Raw genomic sequence first — 20157 nt, forward strand, 5'->3', positions numbered from 1 at the left:
TGTTTGTTGAGTCTGAGAACGAGAGAGAGAGAGAGAGAGAGAGAGAGAGAGAGAGAGAGAGAGAGAGAGAGAGAGAGAGAGAGAGAGAGAGAGAGAGAGAGAGAGAGAGAGAGAGAGAGAGACAGAGAGACAGAGACAGAGACAGAGACAGAGACAGACAGAGACAGAGACAGAGACAGAGACAGAGACAGAGACAGAGAGACAGAGAGAGACAGAAAGACAAAGAGTTCCAAACACAGAAGGAGAAGCCATTTGGTGTAGGACAGATAATGATCAGTTTCACGGCTGTCAGTCAATTCCTGGCAAAATTCTTGAGACAATGATCTCACAACAAAAGACGGCATTTTTTATCATAATTTTCTACTGTTTGGTTATCAATGTGGCTCCATAAAACCTCGTTGTGTGGCAAAGCCGTGTTGATCATCCCTACTATGTGGTATCAATCACTTGATGAATCCAGGATGAGCTTCGTTGTTGTACTAGCACCTGTTGGGGCTTTTGAATATTACAGGAATCTCCTGAAATATTCTACGCCTCCTTAGTGATTAACTGTATTTCAGATGCATATGTTTTATTCATAAATGTTTGTGTATATATAGTTATGTTAATTGGCACATGTTCACAGTAAATTATTTACGATCGGGTGCTTGGGATTGTATTTAATGGAGCAGAATGTGAAAGTCACTTAGCGTACTAAGTGTGTATGGTCCCCCCCCCCCTGTTGTGGAACAAGTTCTTGAACCTGTTAAAACTCATCTCTGCCGCTGGCGATTTATTAAATTGACAACTCTCTAGCCTTTGCTTGTACAAAAGAGAAGATGGCCACGGCTATGAGATTTACAAGTCACAATATTGCGACCAAATCTGCACCAAAGTCAGAGCACCTTTCCTATCGATCAATTCAACAAGAGAATAAATACTGAAGGAAACAACTATACTTGGAGTAGCGTGTGGGTTTAGTGGATTTCCTGCAAGGAGAATGTTTTCTGCAATTTCTGTGCAGAATTATAGGCTGAACTTCGGCAACAAAGCAATTGTGGCCTCCAAGCACTATGAGAAGCTCCACGCAGTCGCTACCACGAAAATATATTCTTCCATAAGTTTTAGTTAAGTTTGTATAGTTCTCCTGCTGCAAGTATAGTGTATATACGTGGATGTATACCAAACATACCGACGCCCACAATATGGGTGTGTGATATACAATATAAATGATATGCATATAGTTCTCCTCAAATGTGAATTACTTAGCTTAAGGATCATCGGGACTCACTCTCTGAACTCACCATTAGACTCCGTAACTTTTACGCCACTTGCCACATGATGGACATATACAGGATGGCCAATTCCTCCGTCGTATCTCCTTGTGTTGACAAGATAGAGAACAGTGTGACTCAGCTCCAGAGCCCTGACAAAGACGTCGTGATTGGATAAACAAGAAAAAAATATGTTTGAAGACTTCATATCCAACATGTGGGGCAAGAAGTCGCATATGACCTATCAGAGCAGTCCGCAGCACCAGAGAAATATCCACGAATGTTGTATTATGTATAAGTCCAACGTTCTCAACATTTCTCCACCTGGCCCATATATGTATACACTCAACACTCCGCTATAATGACTCAAGATGGCAAGCCAAAACCACTTACAGTCATCGGCTGACCCTCGTTTGACACATGTCATCGCAATAAACAGGTGTTCGTGAAATCATATACGTTTACGAATTATATGGAAGGGAAGGGAATTATCAGGAGAAGGCACCAAGCTATTACGACTATATAGCAATTGGAAAGGGATCAGGATATAAGGATTTGGGATGGGACGAGGAGGGGGCGGGGAGGGAATGGTGGCCAAACAATTGGACGGTCGGGGATTGAACGCCGACCAGCATGAAGCGAGACCATTGAGCTGGACCTACCCCGCAGCCCAAGTGGTTGGTTTTTTTTTTTACTGATTATAAGCTTCTGTCTACAGTTGACTCCAGCTGTAGTCTGTACTCTCTTACAATGCATACAAAATATACACACAAAAATATTATATAATATATAGATTTATAAGATCAGAATACAAAATAAAATTGAGGTAGAATAATTAGCTGAGCTTTTATATCAACATGAAAATATTTTTGCTAATTCTCGTGAGCCATAGGTTCTGCTTTAAAAACAATATACATTAATAGATAAAGAGTCAAAGAGAGATATAAATACATAGACATAGACATAGAAAAAGACAGGCAGCGAAATGGACAGAGTCAGAGACTAGCAGACATGACATAGAGACACAGAAGAACCAGACAGCATTGTATCAAGCAGAGATAGCTGCGAAAGGCCAAAAAAAAAATCACAGAAGAAAGATACAAGAAAAAAAGGATCGAAAAATAAAATGATAAAGAGGTACACACTGAAACACTAAAAAAAGTAAGGAGTAAGGGAACAAACACTGAGCCAGAGACCGAACCCCAAAGCAAGAGAGGACGCAACAGTCACAGAATTCTTCATCAGGACTACCAAGGCTGCCAAGACTAATCAGGGCGGGTCCAACTAATTGCAGAATCAACACGCGGAGGCCAGGAGTAAACAGGCGGGTTCTTGCAGAGGAGAACCGGGCGGCGCCAACAACTCCAACTGGCCGTCTTCTGCGTGGCCAAACACAACCCGGGTTTTGATGGTGTTGTTGAGATTGGTAATGGCGGTAGTGACGGTGTGGGATAGTGATGATGATGATGTGGAATGGTGCTGGGAAGAGTCGGTGGACGTGGTGCTGGGAAGAGTCGGTGGACGTGGTGGTGGTGAAGGGTGACGGGGGGGGGTGGCAGAACGATGGCGGATGAAAAGGAATGAAGTCTGGTTGATCAGTCCAGCAACCAGGAGGCCTGGTCGACGACCGGGCCGCGGGGACACTAAGCCCCGGAAGCACCTCAAGGTAACCTCAAGGTAACCTCAAGGTAAGGGTAGAAGGGAAAAGACACAGAAGAGAATCTATACTGGTTTGTGAGCAACAGCAGTCTGAAATTGTATAAAAAATTATGTTAATAATAGTTTCGAAGATTACACATGGTGCAAAATTGAGCACTAAAGGAAAGTTTTTTTTCAGGAAGTGTCGTGAGCTGAAACTCGAAGAATGACAACGGAAAGGAAAGAGAACCAGAGAAAACGTAGATAATGGCTTCCTTTTATACGTTCTTGACTTCTGTTCCATACACCCCACCTGTTCCAGACACTCTCCTGTCCCACACACACCCACCTGTCCCACACACCCACCTGTCCCACACACCCACCTGTCCCACATATTCACAACACATCAGCGAGAATGACAACAATTCCTAAAAATGCAGACAGCTCTAAAATAAACAAATTAGTTATCATATAAACGTCAATATATGTTGACTTTGCTTCCACACATAAAGAATAATCAATTGCATAAGAAACAAGACGGGGATAATTTTCTCTTTCTTTTATAAAATGCAAATAAGGTTCAGACCTGACAGATCGATTCGTCACCACTTAGAAAGTAGTGAGTTCTACTAGTTCTACTAATTCTACTACTAGGGTTCTACTAGTTCTACAAACAAACCTGTATCTCTTTACTTAATCACAGCAGTTTGGCTTACATTTATTAAATAGTTTACGAGCTCCGTGGTACTACGAGGTTGTCCATAACAATAACCTTCAGTTGTGAAGTTTCCAAGCTCGCAAACTGTTGAATACATGTAAACAAAGCCATCATGATGACTAAGAAAAGATGCACTGGTTTCGTCAGTAAATGTTTGATGAATATTAGCCACTGGCCACACTACCTTCGAGATTCACATTTCAAAAAGAAACATTCTCAAGTCCAAGCTGGAATGTTGCGGCGGAGATGGTAAGTGTTTGGGTGTGATGAGCAGCTAACTAGAAAATCACACTGTTCAAGTAGTGACTAACGATCCACAGCTCCAGTGAATGACCAAGTGAGGCCTGTACTTACCCTCGGGGCTCTGTGATTGGCACTCGCTCTTGGAATATATATTTTGGATGATATCTGGACGCTGTTAACTGCAGAGAAGACCTGTTCGTATGCAGATGACTTGTTGCCCTTCTGGTATTTTGCCCTCAATACCGAATGCTAGTAGTCTGTTGTTGCGCACGCGCACACACACACTCACACACACACACACACACACACACACACACACACACACACACACACACACACACAACCGAGCCTGAGCAGCTCCCATTGTTAGAAGAGATTACCCAAGATGAAAGACTATCGGATATAGAGGTGACAGCAGAGGATGTAATGAAACAGTTGACAACACTGGATGCAAATAAAGCTGTTGGACCAGACAAAGTATCACCGTGGATACTCAAAGAGGCAGCGCAGGCTCTCAGCGTGCCTCTGGCAATGATCTTTAATGAGTCACTTATGTCGGGAGAATTGCCCAGTTGCTGGAAGGAGGCAAATGTCGTACCGATTTTCAAAAAGGGTGATAGGGAGGAGGCACTTAACTACAGACCCGTATCACTGACAAGCATCCCCTGCAAAATACTTGAAAGAATAATTAGGCTAAGACTTGTTGAGCACCTGGAGAGCATTGGGTTTGTAAACAAGCACCAACATGGGTTCTGGACAGGGAAATCATGCCTAACAAACCTTTTAGAATTCTATGATAAAGTAACAAGGATAAGGCAGGACAGAGAAGGCTGGGCAGACTGCATATTTCTTGACTGCCAAAAGGCCTTTGATACGGTACCGCACATGAGACTGCTATACAAACTTGAGAGGCAGGCAGGAGTAAGCGGAAAGGCCCTAGTATGGGTGAAGAACTACCTAACAGGAAGGAGCCAGAGGGTAATGGTAAGGGGCGAAAAGTCGGACTGGCGAACAGTAACAAGTGGAGTACCTCAAGGATCGGTGCTGGGACCAATCCTCTTTCTAATTTACGTAAATGATATGTTTACAGGAGTGGAATCATACATGTCAATGTTTGCAGATGACGCAAAATTAATGAGAAGAGTTGTGACAGACGAGGATTGTAGGATCCTCCAAGAGGACTTAAACAGGCTGCAGAGATGGTCAGGGAAATGGCTACTGGAGTTTAACACCAGTAAATGTAAAGTTATGGAAATGGGATCAGGTGACAGGAGACCAAAGGGACAGTACACAATGAAGGGGAACAGCCTACCTGTAACGATTCGAGAAAGAGACCTGGGAGTGGATGTGACACCTAATCTAACTCCTGAGGCACATATAAATAGGATAACGACAGCAGCGTACTCTACACTGGCGAAAATTAGAACTTCATTCAGAAACCTAAATGAGGAAGCTTTTAGGGCGCTTTACACTGCCTACGTGAGACCCGTCTTAGAGTATGCCGCGCCATCATGGAGCCCCCACCTGAAGAAACACATAAAGAAACTGGAGAAGGTTCAGAGATTTGCGACGAGGCTTGTCCCAGAGCTACGAGGGATGGGATATGAAGAGCGGCTGAAGGAACTGAACCTTACGACACTAGAGAAAAGAAGGGAGAGAGGAGATATGATAGGGACATATAAAATACTCAGGGGAATTGACAAAGTGGAAATAGATGAAATGTTCACACGTAATAATAACAGAACGAGGGGACATGGGTGGAAACTGGAAACTCAGATGAGTCACAGAGATGTTAGGAAGTTTTCTTTTAGCGTGAGAGTAGTAGAAAAATGGAATGCACTTGGGGAACAGGTTGTGGAAGCAAATACTATTCATACTTTTAAAACTAGGTATGATAGGGAAATGGGACAGGAGTCATTGCTGTAAAAAACCGATAGCTAGAAAGGCGGGATCCAAGAGTCAATGCTCGATCCTGCAAGCACATATAGGTGAGTACATATAGGTGAGTACACACACACACACACACACACACACACACACACACACACACACACACACACACACACACAAAGCACACACACAAAGCACACACACAAAGCACAGCATCCTATGTCAACCTTATCTCATGTAGAGGATTGCAATTTTCATATCTTGATGGGAGAAAAACATTCACATGTCTCTTGATTGAAGATATTCCATAATCACTAGTGAACATAAATAATCATAGGTGATGCGTCTTGAATGGCATATGTAGGAAGCTGTATCAGAGACCCCATCTTGACCCTCTACCATCCTTTTTAACCGTTAAACTTACCTGAGTAGGTAGGCACGCGAAATTCTGTCTGCCACCACTTTGGGGGCTCCGATTGACAACAATTTCTGCCAGCCATCGAGTGTGTGGAGGCCAGGGAGGGAAGCCCCAGCCGGTTACCTTGAGGTGCTTCCGGGGCTTAGCGTCCCCGCGGCCCGGTCGTCGACCAGGCCTCCTGGTCGACGACCTGCAGAGACACAAACACAAACTGTAACTAAATTTATTACAAATATGGTTCCCAACATGTACTAAAGTCATGTATAACATTATCTTTCTTTTTTTTTTAAAGGAAGAAAAGTAAAAGACTGTGCTGCTATAAACATGCGAACACCATATACAAAATACATTTATGCATTTAGACTCCAAAATCGTGCTTTTTAGAAATCAATAATTTAGAAATATTTAGGAATCAAAATCTGGAATTGATGAATTCGAATTGTCTAGGTGAAGGATGGCCTCTCTTGATGGCCTCGTTAACTGTCCGCTGTGTGGAAACTACCCAATTAGCCAGACCATTTCCGCTAAGCTCAAATGAGACACAGTAGGTGCCTATTTGCTTTTATGGGACATTCCCAATTTTGTATAGCTTCTCCACCCTCTCTTCTCACCTACTCTCTCATTCTCAACCACTCTCTCTTCTTGCTCCCGCTCTTCTTACCCACTCTTTATTTTTCTTCTTACCCATCCCGATATCTTCCACTTCTTGTCGTTCATTCTATTTCTAAAATTTATGTGCTCCATTCTTCCCACATTCCCCATTTTCAATCATTCTCCATGTGTGTGTGTGTGTGTGTGTGTGTGTGTGTGTGTGTGTGTGTGTGTGTGTGTGTGTGTGTGTGTGTGTGTGTGTGTGTGTGTGTGGGTGTGTGTGTGTGTGTGTGTATGTGTGTGTGTGTGTGTGTACTCACCTAATTGTACTCACCTAATTGTGCTTGCGGGGGTTGAGCTTTGGCTCTTTGGTCCCGCCTCTCAACTGTCAATCAACTGGTGTACAGATTCCTGAGCCTACTGGGCTCTATCATACCTACATTTGAAACTGTGTATGGAGTCAGCCTCCACCACATCACTTCCTAGTGCATTCCATTTATTAACTACTCTGACACTGAAAAAATTCTTTCTAACGTCTGTGTGGCTCATCTGGGTACTAAGTTTCCACCTGTGTCCCCTTGTTCGTGTCCCACCCGTGCTGAAGAGTTTGTCTTTGTCCACCCTGTCAATTCCCCTGAGAATTTTGTAGGTGGTTATCATGTCTCCCCTTACTCTTCTGTTTTCCAGGGATGTGAGGTTCAGCTCCTTTAGCCTTTCCTCGTAGCTCAATCCTCTCAGTTCCGGGACGAGCCTGGTGGCATACCGCTGAATCTTCTCTAACTTTGTCTTGTGTTTAACTAGGTATGGACTCCAGGCTGGAGCTGCATACTCCAGGATTGGTCTTACATAAGTGGTATACAGGGTTCTGAAAGATTCCTTACACAAGTTTCTGAAGGCAGTTCTTATGTTGGCCAGTCTAGCATATGCCGCTGATGATATTCTTTTGATGTGGGCCTCTGGGGACAGGTTCGGTGTGATATCAACCCCCAGATCCTTCTCTCTATTTGATTCTTGCAGGATTTCCCCTCCCAGATGATACCTTGTGTTCAGCCTCCTGCTCCCTTCGCCTAATTTCATCACCTTACACTTTCCAGAGTTAAACTTCAGCAGGGTGTGTGAGTGTGTGAGTGTGTGTGTGTGTGTGTGTGTGTGTGTGTGTGTGTGTGTGTGTGTGTGTGTGTGTGTGTGTGTGTGTGTGTGTGTGTGTGTGTGTGTGTGTGTGCGTGAACTCATCTAGCTGTACTCACTGGTAAGTGACCGTTAAGTGGTTAATCTACTGGAATAGGTTCCAGAACCCAAGGGGCTGGGTTCATACATACGCACAAAGCTGTGTGTATGAAGGGTGACTCCTCTACTTCACTTCTTAGTGCATTCCATTTCATGTATATGTATGCCTAATAAAACATGTATATGTTTTATTTGCGTTCCATTTGTTCACGTCAAACACAATTGTTTTCCTGTAATGTGTCTGTGCCTCATTTGTGTTCTTAGTTTGTCCCTGTGTACCTGAGTTTTATACTTAGCTACAAGTGTTCTGTTCTTGTCTGTTATGACTATGTCTTTGTGTATTTTGTATGTGGTAATCATGTCTTCCATTTTTCTTTTCTATTTTGGTGACGTGACTTTTAACTCCTTTAGTCATTCCTCGTATATCATACCTTTCAGCTCTGGGACTAGAGTGGTGGCATAACTCTCAACTTTCTCCAGCTTCGTTTTGTATTTAACGAGATGAGAATTCCACAGTTGTGCCGCATATTTCAGAATTGTTCTGACGTATAAGGCATAATCGAACCTGAAGACTCCTTCTTCAAATTCCTAAATTCAGTTCTTATATTAGCCAACCTTCCGTATGCAGTAGATGATATTCGTGGGTGTGTTTGTGTGTGTGTGTGTGTGTGTGTGTTTGTTTGTGTGTGTGTGTGTGTGTGTGTGTGTGTGTGTGTGTGTGTGTGTGTGTGTGTGTGTGTGTGTGTGTGTGTGTGTGTGTGTGTGTGTACTCACCTAATTGTGCTTGCGGAGGTTGAGCTTTGGCTCTTTGGTCCCTCCTCTCAACTGTCAATCAACTGGTGTACAGGTTCCTGAGCCTACTGGGCTCTATCATATCTACATTTGAAACTGAGTATGGAGTCAGCCTCCACCACATCACTTCCTAGTGCATTCCATTTATTAACTACTCTGACACTGAAAAAATTCTTTCTAACGTCTCTGTGGCTCATCTGGGTTCTAAGTTTCCACCTGTGTCCCCTTGTTCGTGTCCCACCCGTGCTGAAGAGTTTGTCTTTGTCCACCCTGTCAATTCCCCTGAGAATTTTGTAGGTGGTTATCATGTCTCCCCTTACTCTTCTGTTTTCCAGGGATGTGAGGTTCAGCTCCTTTAGCCTTTCCTCGTAGCTCAATCCTCTCAGTTCCGGGACAAGCCTGGTGGCATACCGCTGAATCTTCTCTAACTTTGTCTTGTGTTTAACTAGGTATGGACTCCAGACTGGAGCTGCATACTCCAGGATTGGTCTTACATAAGTGGTATACAGGGTTCTGAAAGATTCCTTACACAAGTTTCTGAAGGCAGTTCTTATGTTGGCAAGTCTAGCATATGCCGCTGATGATATTCTTTTGATGTGGGCCTCTGGGGACAGGTTCGGTGTGATATCAACCCCCAGATCTTTCTCTCTATTTGACTCTTGCAGGATTTCCCCTCCCAGATGATACCTTATATTCAGCCTCCTGCTCCCTTCGCCTAATTTCATCACCTTACACTTTCCCGAGTTGAACTTTAGCAGCGTGTGTGTGTGTGTGTGTGTGTGTGTGTGTGTGTGTGTGTGTGTGTGTGTGTGTGTGTGTATTCACCTAATTGTATTCACCTAATTGTATTCACCTAGTTGTGTTTGCGGGGGTTGAGCTTTGCTCTTTCGGCCCGCCTCTCAACTGTCAATCAACTGTTTACTAACTACTTTTTTTTCTTCCATACCACACACACATACACACACCCAGGAAGCAGCCCGTGACAGCTGACTAACTCCAGGTACCTATTTACTGCTAGGTAACAGGGGCATTCAGGGTGAAAGAAACTTTGCCCATTTGTTTCTGCCTCGTGCGGGAATCGAACCCGCGCCATAGAATTACGAGTCCTGCGCGCCATCCACCAGGCTACGAGACCCCTGTGTGTGTGTTTGTGTGTGTGTGTGTGTGTGTGTGTGTGTGTGTGTGTGTGTGTGTGTGTGTGTGTGTGTGTGTGTGTGTGTGTGTGTGTGTGTGTGTGTACTCTTCGTACCTCTCTATCCTCTTCGTACTTACCAATTTGTATCTTCAAATAAGGACCCTGTTTTCTAGCAGATGTTAATTTAATGCAATATTGCCTGCCTGATTTATTTCTCTATCATATCTAATTTTGAATTATGTTTGGAGTTCGCTGGACTCCTCCTCCAAAACCTTCAGCTACTAAGAAGAAAATTCCCTATTAGCCGGGTCGTTGGTCATATAGGGAGCTATAGAAATAAAATGCAGACAATCTAGCCAGAGAGGGGAACAGGTATACAGAGTGCACATGTCAGCATCTCAGCCAGAACAAGTCAAACAAGCTATAAAAGGATGATGGAAGCTGCGATTGCTATAGGAACATACAGACGTCTCTAACACATTCCCATCAGCGGCCTGGTATGGAGATGTTCCCTGGTACAAGTGTCTCCGACACATCCTCGTCAGCTGCCTGGTGCAGAGATGTACCCCTGGTACAAACGTTTCTAACACATCCTACTTTGAACAGAGATGTTATCGGGTAGTGGCCACCCACGTTCAGGACTGACAGCAGACAGGAGTGAAGGACAGACAGCAGACAGGAGTGAATGAACTGACAGCAGGCAGGCTGCAGTTAACCTCACCATACGATCCGGTGATTGTGATCGAGACTACATGACAAAGAAGAAATAAAAGTAAAACAAATATTGTAGAGGACCAAATAAACCTCAACAACCACTTCCTGCTCAGTAATAAGCTGCAGCAGCAAAGGAAATAGTTACACAAATAAACAAATATAGATCTGTGACAAATAAATGATGTTGTTGTTCTATTGTCGTGCATAAACACATAGATCTACAGGATGAAACTCTTCGAGGAAACGGGTGCAACAGAGGATTTTAGCGTTATTTAGACACTAAAATCCTTTCAGCTTCACTGTAAAGAAGAGAAACCCCAACTGAAGGGTCTAAAACGTGTGTGGCAATATGAGACAGGACGAGACCTCTGACACGAGAGGAAAACTGAAGTCACTTCCAGTTAGAGCGAGCTAAGAGTTATGTGTTTTTATCTCTCATCTTCTCATTCCGAGATACGATCATGGTTGAGACTCACAAATAACCACACGGTATTTTTTTTCATTTATTGAGAAATCACGTCTGTCATTTAGGAATTCGGTGCGGGAATACTAAAGACGAAGTATCGTTTCCTAGCGTGATGTGTCAGGGGTCTGCCTATCAAGAGCGCTCTTGTTGTATTTTAGCGACTCTTATCCTCACTCTCTCTCTCTCTCTTGAGTGGACTGATGTAGTGGAGAGTCCTCTGAGGGAGTGGCACTGGCACACGTTTTAGTTGAGTCTTCCCCTCCTGCCCCTCTCCCCTCCCCTCGCTTAACCGATACCTGGTATCGTCTGTGGGCTTCGAAGCGACTAAGTCAAGCGAGAGTCGGCAAAGCGGGTTCCCGTTGTCCCCGAATTAGATGCTGATTTGACGGGCTCGCCGGGTGGTTTGGTCGACCGGTTTGGAGCTTCAGTGAGATTCTGGCGTTGACTTTGATGGATTCCCGGTGATGGGTCGAGGCATGGCTGGGGTTGCGTCCGCCCACTCCCCTCCTCCCCCCCCCCCCCTCTTCCCTTCCATAGGTGATCCTTCAACTACCTCAGCTGCTGTCTTGGTATCTACCTCGAGGTTACCTTGAGGCGGGTCCAAGGATCAATGTCCCCTCTAGGTTGGGGGTCTGGTCAGTCAAGCTATTTAGACGCCGCTACTCGCAGTCGGACGTCTGAATTACAGCCTGGTTGATCAGGTAATTATTAAAGGAGCTTGCCAAGTTATCTTTTGAACACCGTAAGGGCCGACTAGTTATGCTCCTTGTGTTTCGAGGAAGAGTGTTGTCAAACCTTCGGTCCTTAATGTTAATAGAATTGACTTCTAGCGTACCATCGCACCTCCACTTTTCTATTTTCACCGTTTTACCATTCCTCCATTCCTCCGTGTGCAGATTTGGAACCATTACCTTAAATATTTTCAAAGTGCAACTATGAAGCTCTCTCATCTGTGATCTTTATGAGTGCAGATTGAGAGAATTTAAGTAACTTCAAGTTTGAGTTGGGCTGATACTGTTCTATAAAATTCCTCCCTAGATAGCACTAGCGTCGTGAAAGGAATAATCATTGGTTTGATATCTCTTCTCTTCTAGGTTCCCGTGATCTTTAGAAGAAAGGTCTTCCCACATGATTACTTCTAGGACTTTATATTTATTTTTCTGATTTGATTTCTTCGTTTTTACCATTGGAGTTGGGACGTGTCTTCATTGATCATTGAAGACATTATGTGACTCATTAAAAGACTTGGTTTACATCAGGTTGAAGGTTTTCCTTCTCCTCTATAGTGTCTACTCTCATAAAAAAGCCTACTGCCATTTTCAAAGTCTGATTCAATTCTATATTTTGTTTCCGAATGTGTGGCTGATATGAGGATGAGAGAATGTGCCGGAGCAAGCATAGTACTCTGGGGGAGTGAACTGTTCCTGGTGGATCATCTGGATATGACTTTGTCTATTACTCTTTGGATTTTATTTATTCGGAAATTAAAGATCCATCTTCCTATTTCCCCAGTTATTCATCTTGAGTGTATTATGTGAGAAATTAAGACAAGGTTACATATGTCTCAGTTGTTCGGGGTTTGTTTATCTTGCAAGGCACGACGGTCATGACATAGTTGTCTAACAATTGTGAGAGGAATACAACCCCATTCTGGAGTTGGCGATCTCCGCTGTCTTAAGTGTGTCCGGGAAAAACAATATCTCGTTTCCGCATTCAAATGATGTTTACGGCCTGACACTTTTTATTTTAATTCTTGATGAATGTCAAATTTAATTAATGTGGTCCTGGGGTTGAGAGCATGATCGTGCTGTCAATACTTACTTCAGAGTCAAGTGGGGTTAGTGTGGCAAACGACATACGATTTGAGGTTTGTATCACGTTCACAATAAATTCATTTGGGTTTCCGATCTTCACAATTTCACAAATTTCTTCGCTGTTACCCGCCCTGATGGTAACAACGCAGGGGGGGGGGGACCTGCTGCATAGGTAACAGCTTTTCCTCCATATTGACCAACCCAGGCTTTGTGCCCTGGAGATGACACTCCAGCCTCGACACCAAGTCCATAGTCTCCCAAGACTGTAGGGGTGCCTACTACTACTACTACTACTACTACTACTACTACTACTACTACTACTACTACTACTACTACTACTACTACTACTACCCTTAGGAAAGCTCCATCTACCTTGCGCAAAACCACAATACTAGATATATTTTTTTTTCAAGACCTTATACATGTATGAGGAACTATTTTTTTTTATCTTTCTCGATTTCGTTAATGACCTCCTTCGATCTGCTCTAATTCGCTAGACAGCGAATTCAACTCTATAACCCTCCACCACAGCCCTTCCCCCCCCCTCCTACACCCCACCACACACCCATTTTCTCTACAAAAGTATCACCACAATCGTCCTGGCTTTTCTTTCTAGGCACCACTAGAACATAGAATATTAGGACTGCCACTATTCCCAATCACCACCAAATATAATTTTTATCAGATAATCTTGAGGTTATCTTGAGATGATTTCGGGGCTTTTTTAGTGTCCCCGCGGTCCGGTCCTCGACCAGGCCTCCACCCCCAGGAAGCAGCCCGTGACAGCTGACTAACACCCAGGTACCTATTTTACTGCTAGGTAACAGGGGCATAGGGTGAAAGAAACTCTGCCCATTGTTTCTCGCCGGCGCCTGGGATCGAACCCAGGATCACAAGTCCAGCGTGCTGTCCGCTCAGCCGACCGGCTCCCTACATAATACATAATACATAACAATAACCCGCAAGCAACTACACGACAACATCCACCACCACCAACCCATACCACAATCACCACAACTACCAACACTAAAACAATCACCACCGCTACCATCACCACAACTACCATCACTACCACAATCACCACTATTATAACGACGATCAGAGCCATCACAACAATCGACCCTACAACCACTGTTCCTAAGTCTCTCTCCTCACAATCCCATTTATCTCCTTATAAAATAGTCCTCAACGTGCAATACTTTTATGCATGAAGAAGAACAATGACGTAACACAAATAGGACAGGGGGGAACGGTACAGACTTTGACGCGGTACAGTAATTACAGCCAATGGAAATTAAAATCTTGACTCGAGCTAGAGAAGTAGCCGCAACAGTTGTGGCAGCAACAACAATAGAAGACACAGCAATAGCGGTAATAGTAGTAGAATCAGCAGCCTATATACTGGAGAACAGAAATAGCACCAAGTCAGTGACAGAAGTAACAGCAGCGGCAACAGCAGCAGCAGCAGTGGCGGCAGCAGCACCAGCAACAGCAGCAGCAGCAGCGGCAGCAGCAGCAGCAGCGGCAGCAGCAGCAGCAGCAGTAGTAGCAGCAGCAGCAGCAGCAGCAGCACCAACCCGTAACAACGATGAAGATCTTCACCAATCCGCCCCGACCATGATCTTCCTCTCTCACTCTTAAATCATCGTTCAGGAATCGTCGCGCATCCCAGAGACCCTTCACCACCAGCCCTGAGCTGCACCTCCACCCTGCCCTGAGCTCCACCTCCACCCAGCCCTGAGCTGCACCTCCACCCTGCCCTGAGCTCCACCTCCACCCAGCCCTGAGCTGCACCTCCACCCTGCCCTCAGCTCCAACTCCACCCTGCCCTGAGCTCCACCTCCACCCTGCCCTCAGCTCCACCTCCACCCAGCCCTGAGCTCCACCTCCACCCTGCCCTCAGCTCCACCTCCACCCTGCCCTGAGCTCCACCTCCACCCAGCCCTGAGCTCCACCTCCACCCTGCCCTCAGCTCCACCTCCACCCTGCCCTGAGCTCCACCTCCACCCTGCCCTGAGCTCCACCTCCACCCTGCCCTGAGCTCCACCTCCACCCTGCCCTGAGCGCCACCTCCACCCTACCCTGAGCTCCACCTCCACCCTGCCCTGAGCTCCACCTTGCACCTGCCCTCGTGGGATCCATCTCACTAAAAGGGAGAAAAAAATTTACGTATGGATTAACCGGACCTGACCATCCATGTTGCGCTCCGTGCCTCCCGGCCGCGGTCCGTGACGGAGTCAGGGGTAAAACATGCGCAGGAGCAAGGGCCAGGCGGAGGGGTAAGGGCCGGATGGAGGTATAAGGTCCGGGTGGAGGTGTAACTGACGGGTGGAGGTGTAAGGTTCGGGTGGAAGTGTAAGGGCCAGGTGGAGGAATAAGGGCCAGGTGGAGGTATAACTGCCGGGTGGAGGTGTAACGGCCAGGTGGAGGTGTAACGTCCGAGTGGAGGTGTAACGGCCAGGTGGAGGTGTAAGGTCCGAGTGGAGGTGTAACTGCCGGGTGGAGGTATAAGGGCCAGGTGGAGGTGCAACTGCCGGGTGGAGGTGTAAGGCCCGGGTGGAAGTGTAAGGGCCAGGAGGAGGTATAAGGGCCAGGTGGAGGTATAAGGGCCAGGTGGAGGTGTAAAGGCCAGGGCAGCATCTCAAGTCCTATCCTTCCAGTACAAAGGCTCCATTCGTACTAAATCGGCTGGGAGTACAAGAAAATAAGGGGCGGGGCCCTGCGGAATTGGAAACGTCAAGCTCTGTACCGAATCCGGTTCTTCGGGCCGGAAAGTGAACAATGTTCGAGGGAGTTTCCCGTCCGACCCTATTTCGGATAGAGTCTAGTCCTGCGGCAGCCCAGGCGGAAAGGCTGAGAACATTATAAAGTGGTGTCTGGTAGCAGTGGATGGTGGTTGCTGATAGTGTTGGTTGGCGGTGGTGGCTGGTGGTGACGGGGTTATGGTGGTATTTTGTGGGAGTGGTTGATGGTGATAGTGGGTGATAATTGTCTCTATGATTACAATTAAAACTTTTAATCATAGAGAAATGAAAAGGTAATGTCATGATTAATATTCTTGCAAGATAAAGTACCGACGGCTCAGCAGTTGACGCACTTAAAAGAACTAGCAAAGACATACATGCATTTACTATCCGCCTCTTAAGGTAACCCCAGTCACACGCTTCTCGCCCCAGACAAGACAATGAACACAGTTGTGTGAGATTTCAGTTTCGTCGCTGCACTATTCATGTCTAATAATGGTACGATTATATTGCTAAGCAAACTGTGGCATACTTACACAAGTAATACAGTTTTTGGTATTAGGAACGACATTATATATACACAGCATGAATTAAATAACTACCTGCTCTGAAAATCTGAATAAATTAATATTCTGGCCTATCCATTATAGATGGTTACATTCTCGAAAAATCAGGTAAAGTAGTCAGTAGAGAGGATAAACACACACTATTGATTTTCATATATTTACTGAAAGATATCAACAACATCAATAATGCAATATTCTCTATTAAACCAATATACTGTTCTAGCATGTTCTTTCCTTGAGTCTTGTATTCTCAATAAAAAAATTATTTTAAATCGCTGATGTTTATAATTAGCATTGACAAATTATTTTTAAATAGAAAACAATCATTTGGATGCACAAAAAATCCCCAATGAATTACTGATAAACATATATTGTAAATGCATGTATTAGTGACAGACAATTTACTAACAAAATTTTTCTGTAAATGTCACGCTGTTCTAGCAACAATATGTGATATTTCTTCTGAATCATAATAATACACTCAATAAAGCACTTGTTCCTCCAACCAACATTTTATCTCAATGTTCTTGACGACGTCACTAAAGTCCAGATTCTGAAAACAAAGTATTACTCAGTTCAGCAAATCGAGGCTGTGATCTTAGCAGATGCCTGAAATAGTCTAACTGTAGTTCACCGTATCACACTTCCATCCACGAGATGAACAACTGGAAGCTGAATTCGACAAAGTAACTACTTTTTAGATTGTAAATTAAACTTTGCTGGAATTGTGTTACATCAGAGTCCTGCTGAGATCCATCTTTTCTCGTCTTTGAAACTGACTTCATTATTTGATGGAAATAAATAATTGGCATTCAAAAAGTAATTTGAGCCAGAAATCAATAAGCCCTGCTGGCAGTTAAAGAACTAGAGATTAATATGCCCTGCTGACAGTTAAAGAACCAGAGATTAATATGCCCTGCTGGCAGTAAAAGAACCAGAGGTCAATAAGCCCTGCTGGCAGTTAAAGAACCAGAGGTCAATAAGCCCTACTGGCAGTAAAAGAACCAGAGGTCAATAAGCCCTGCTGGCAGTTAAAGAACCAGAGGTCAATAAGCCCTGCTGGCAGTTAAAGAACCAGAGGTCAATAAGCCCTACTGGCAGTAAAAGAACCAGAGGTCAATAAGCCCTGCTGGCAGTTAAAGAACCAGAGGTCAATAAGCCCTGCTGGCAGTTAAAGAACCAGAGGTCAATAAGCCCTGCTGGCAGTAAAAGAACCAGAGGTCAATAAGCCCTGCTGGCAGTTAAAGAACCAGAGGTCAATAAGCCCTGCTGGCAGTTAAAGAACCAGAGGTCAATAAGCCCTGCTGGCAGTTAAAGAACCAGAGGTCAATAAGCCCTGCTGGCAGTTAAAGAACCAGAGGTCAATAAGCCCTGCTGGCAGTTAAAGAACCAGAGGTCAATAAGCCCTACTGGCAGTTAAAGAACCAGAGATTAATATGCCCTGCTGGCAGTTAAAGAACCAGAGATTAATATGCCCTGCTGGCAGTTAAAGAACCAGAGATCAATATATCCTGCTGGCAGTTAAAGAGTTCGCTTTTCATTCATCCAATGACAGAAAAGTGAAAGGCAGAAAGCTACATGGTAAAACCACTCTCCTCCCTGGTGCCCACTCACCCACACTCCTGCTCACCCAAACTCTGCTCACTCACATTCCCACTCATCCACACTCCTGCTCACCCACACTCTGCTCACCCACTCACCTGGATGCCAACACAGCTCCCTGGTGTCAACTCAATTACCAGCGTTCCACTCCCACCCACCTGGCCGCCCACCTGCCTGAGCAATGCTATATCTTAGACATCATCTTAACTAATTCCTTTTACCAAACTCGCGTATACATATTTCAGTCCTCCATATTAACAATTCTGTTTCTCTTGTTTTATTTTTCAGCTCCCGGTCTCATTTCATGCGTTCTTTTCTGACTATTGTTGTCTGCGTTCACTTAGTCTTTGTTCTTGTATGTTTCCTTCGTTCTCATATCTCCCCCAATGCTTAGTATTTTCTTTTGGTCTGTCTGATCATCTGATCATTCCTTCCTGTGGCTTTAATGGCTGGGTTACTCTGGGTAAAAAAAATCTCTCTCTCTCTCCTCTCTCTCTCTCTCTCTCTCTCTCTCTCTCTCTCTCTCTCTCTCTCTCTCTCTCTCTCTCTCTCTCTCTCTCTCTCTCTCTCTCTCTCTCTCTCTCTCTCTTTTGAATATTTTACTCTTTTACACGAGACACTGAAGGGTGGATTCATTAATGACATATTAGGTTGTTTGTAAATGAAAATGTTCAAACTTTTCTCCGAAATCTATGAATAAATTTAAATGAGACTGACCTAGACATTAACTTGACCGGTATGGTGTATGGTGGATATTGAATTGTCTTCATATTTTCTTATTGCATTGACTTAAAATTTACAACACTGTATTAGTAAGCATGCTGCATTAATAATTTTTGGACTTATGCCTAAATGCTAAGATGTTTCCGTTATTTAAAAAAATCAGATTGGCAATGAATGTAAATGAACATTTGAGCAAAAAGTCCTTTTGCGAGTCATTATGATTTTACAAATAGTAAATATCCTGATGCACTAATGAAATGCAAAGCTCAACACAATTAATGAAATCATATGTGTCCCGTACCTTAGAGTTTTTTCTGCGATTTTAATAATATTATTTTCAACATTTTTGTTATTATTTGGTGTTACCACATCCCATCAACACACACCACCTGCCTTTATGACACCCCCCGGCCCACACCCCTGTCCCCACACTCACTGGCCACCCACACCACCTGCCCACACCACCTGCCCCAACATACCCAGCTCCCAACCCATCATACAAACAGGAGCAGACAGTGACTCAGATACTGATCCCCGACAGATACTGGCCTAGAAAGATACATGCCGAGACAGACACTGACGCAGACAGACACTGTCCCATACAGACAATGTCCTAGCCGTATACACGCAAATACAAGACGCAAATTTCTATTCACTCCGTAAGTCGTAATCTCCCTGTCAAACATCTGCTATTATACAGACATTGCAACGTGAGATGTTACAACACCAGATGTTGTAACACCAGATGTTACAACACCAGATGCTTTAACAACAATACTGTTGGATTGTTACAACAATACTGTTGGATTGTTACAACAACAATACTATTCATTCCTAGCCTGCCACGACGGCCGTCTGTGAGTGATCGTCCCCTTCATTCACACCCTTCATCCTAACCCCCTATCCCCCACCAGTATTTCGCTACCGCTCTTCCCTGACTCCCATTCCCTCACAACCCCCCATTCCCATTCCACCACCCACTTTCCCCTACCCTCTTCACCCCCTTTTCCGTCCCATTGCATTCTCACTACATCACCCACATTCCTCCTACCCCATTTCATCACCCTCCAGAGTGCTTGATATAGTACCAAAGGCCCACTAATGATCGCATTACTTGGCCAACATTGCTACTGAGATTGATGGTTCGCTTGACGTTCTGACTCGCCTCAGAAAGGATTTGTGGAAGCTACAGGGAGGGAAGGAGAGAGAGAGAGAGAGAGAGAGAGAGAGAGAGAGAGAGAGAGAGAGAGAGAGAGAGAGAGAGAGAGAGAGAGAGAGAGAGAGAGAGAGAGAGAGAGAGAGAGAGAGACAGACAGACAGACAGACAGACAGACAGACAGACAGACAGACAGACAGACAGACAGACAGACAGACAGACAGACAGACAGACAGACCCATGGATATGTTACCATAAATAGTGTTAATGTCACTTATCCCATTTATTTAAACATGTCACGCAATACGATGAGGGAACTGACGTCAGAGATCCATTGAGTGCCTAGTTTTTCACCTGAAAAATATACATTTTGGTTGATAGTAAATATATTATTCACGATCTCATTACATATTAAATGCTGAACCAAATAGAAAATGCCCAGCGTCTTGTGTTAGTAACGGCTGGGT

At 44.5% G+C, this 20157-nt stretch overlaps 1 protein-coding gene across 1 annotated transcript; it reads left to right on the forward strand.

Moving 5' to 3' along the window:
* Positions 1 to 14186: 14186 nt before the first annotated feature.
* LOC138367742 (antifreeze protein Maxi-like) lies at positions 14187 to 14540 on the forward strand. Its single transcript, XM_069329689.1, has one exon. The coding sequence runs from the start codon at positions 14187 to 14189 to the stop codon at positions 14538 to 14540; it is 354 nt and encodes a 117-aa protein (XP_069185790.1).
* The last annotated feature ends 5617 nt before the right edge of the window (positions 14541 to 20157 follow it).

The sequence above is a fragment of the Procambarus clarkii genome, chromosome 23 (genome assembly GCF_040958095.1).
Source record: "Procambarus clarkii isolate CNS0578487 chromosome 23, FALCON_Pclarkii_2.0, whole genome shotgun sequence".
In the NCBI taxonomy this organism is placed as follows: Eukaryota; Metazoa; Arthropoda; class Malacostraca; order Decapoda; family Cambaridae; genus Procambarus; species Procambarus clarkii.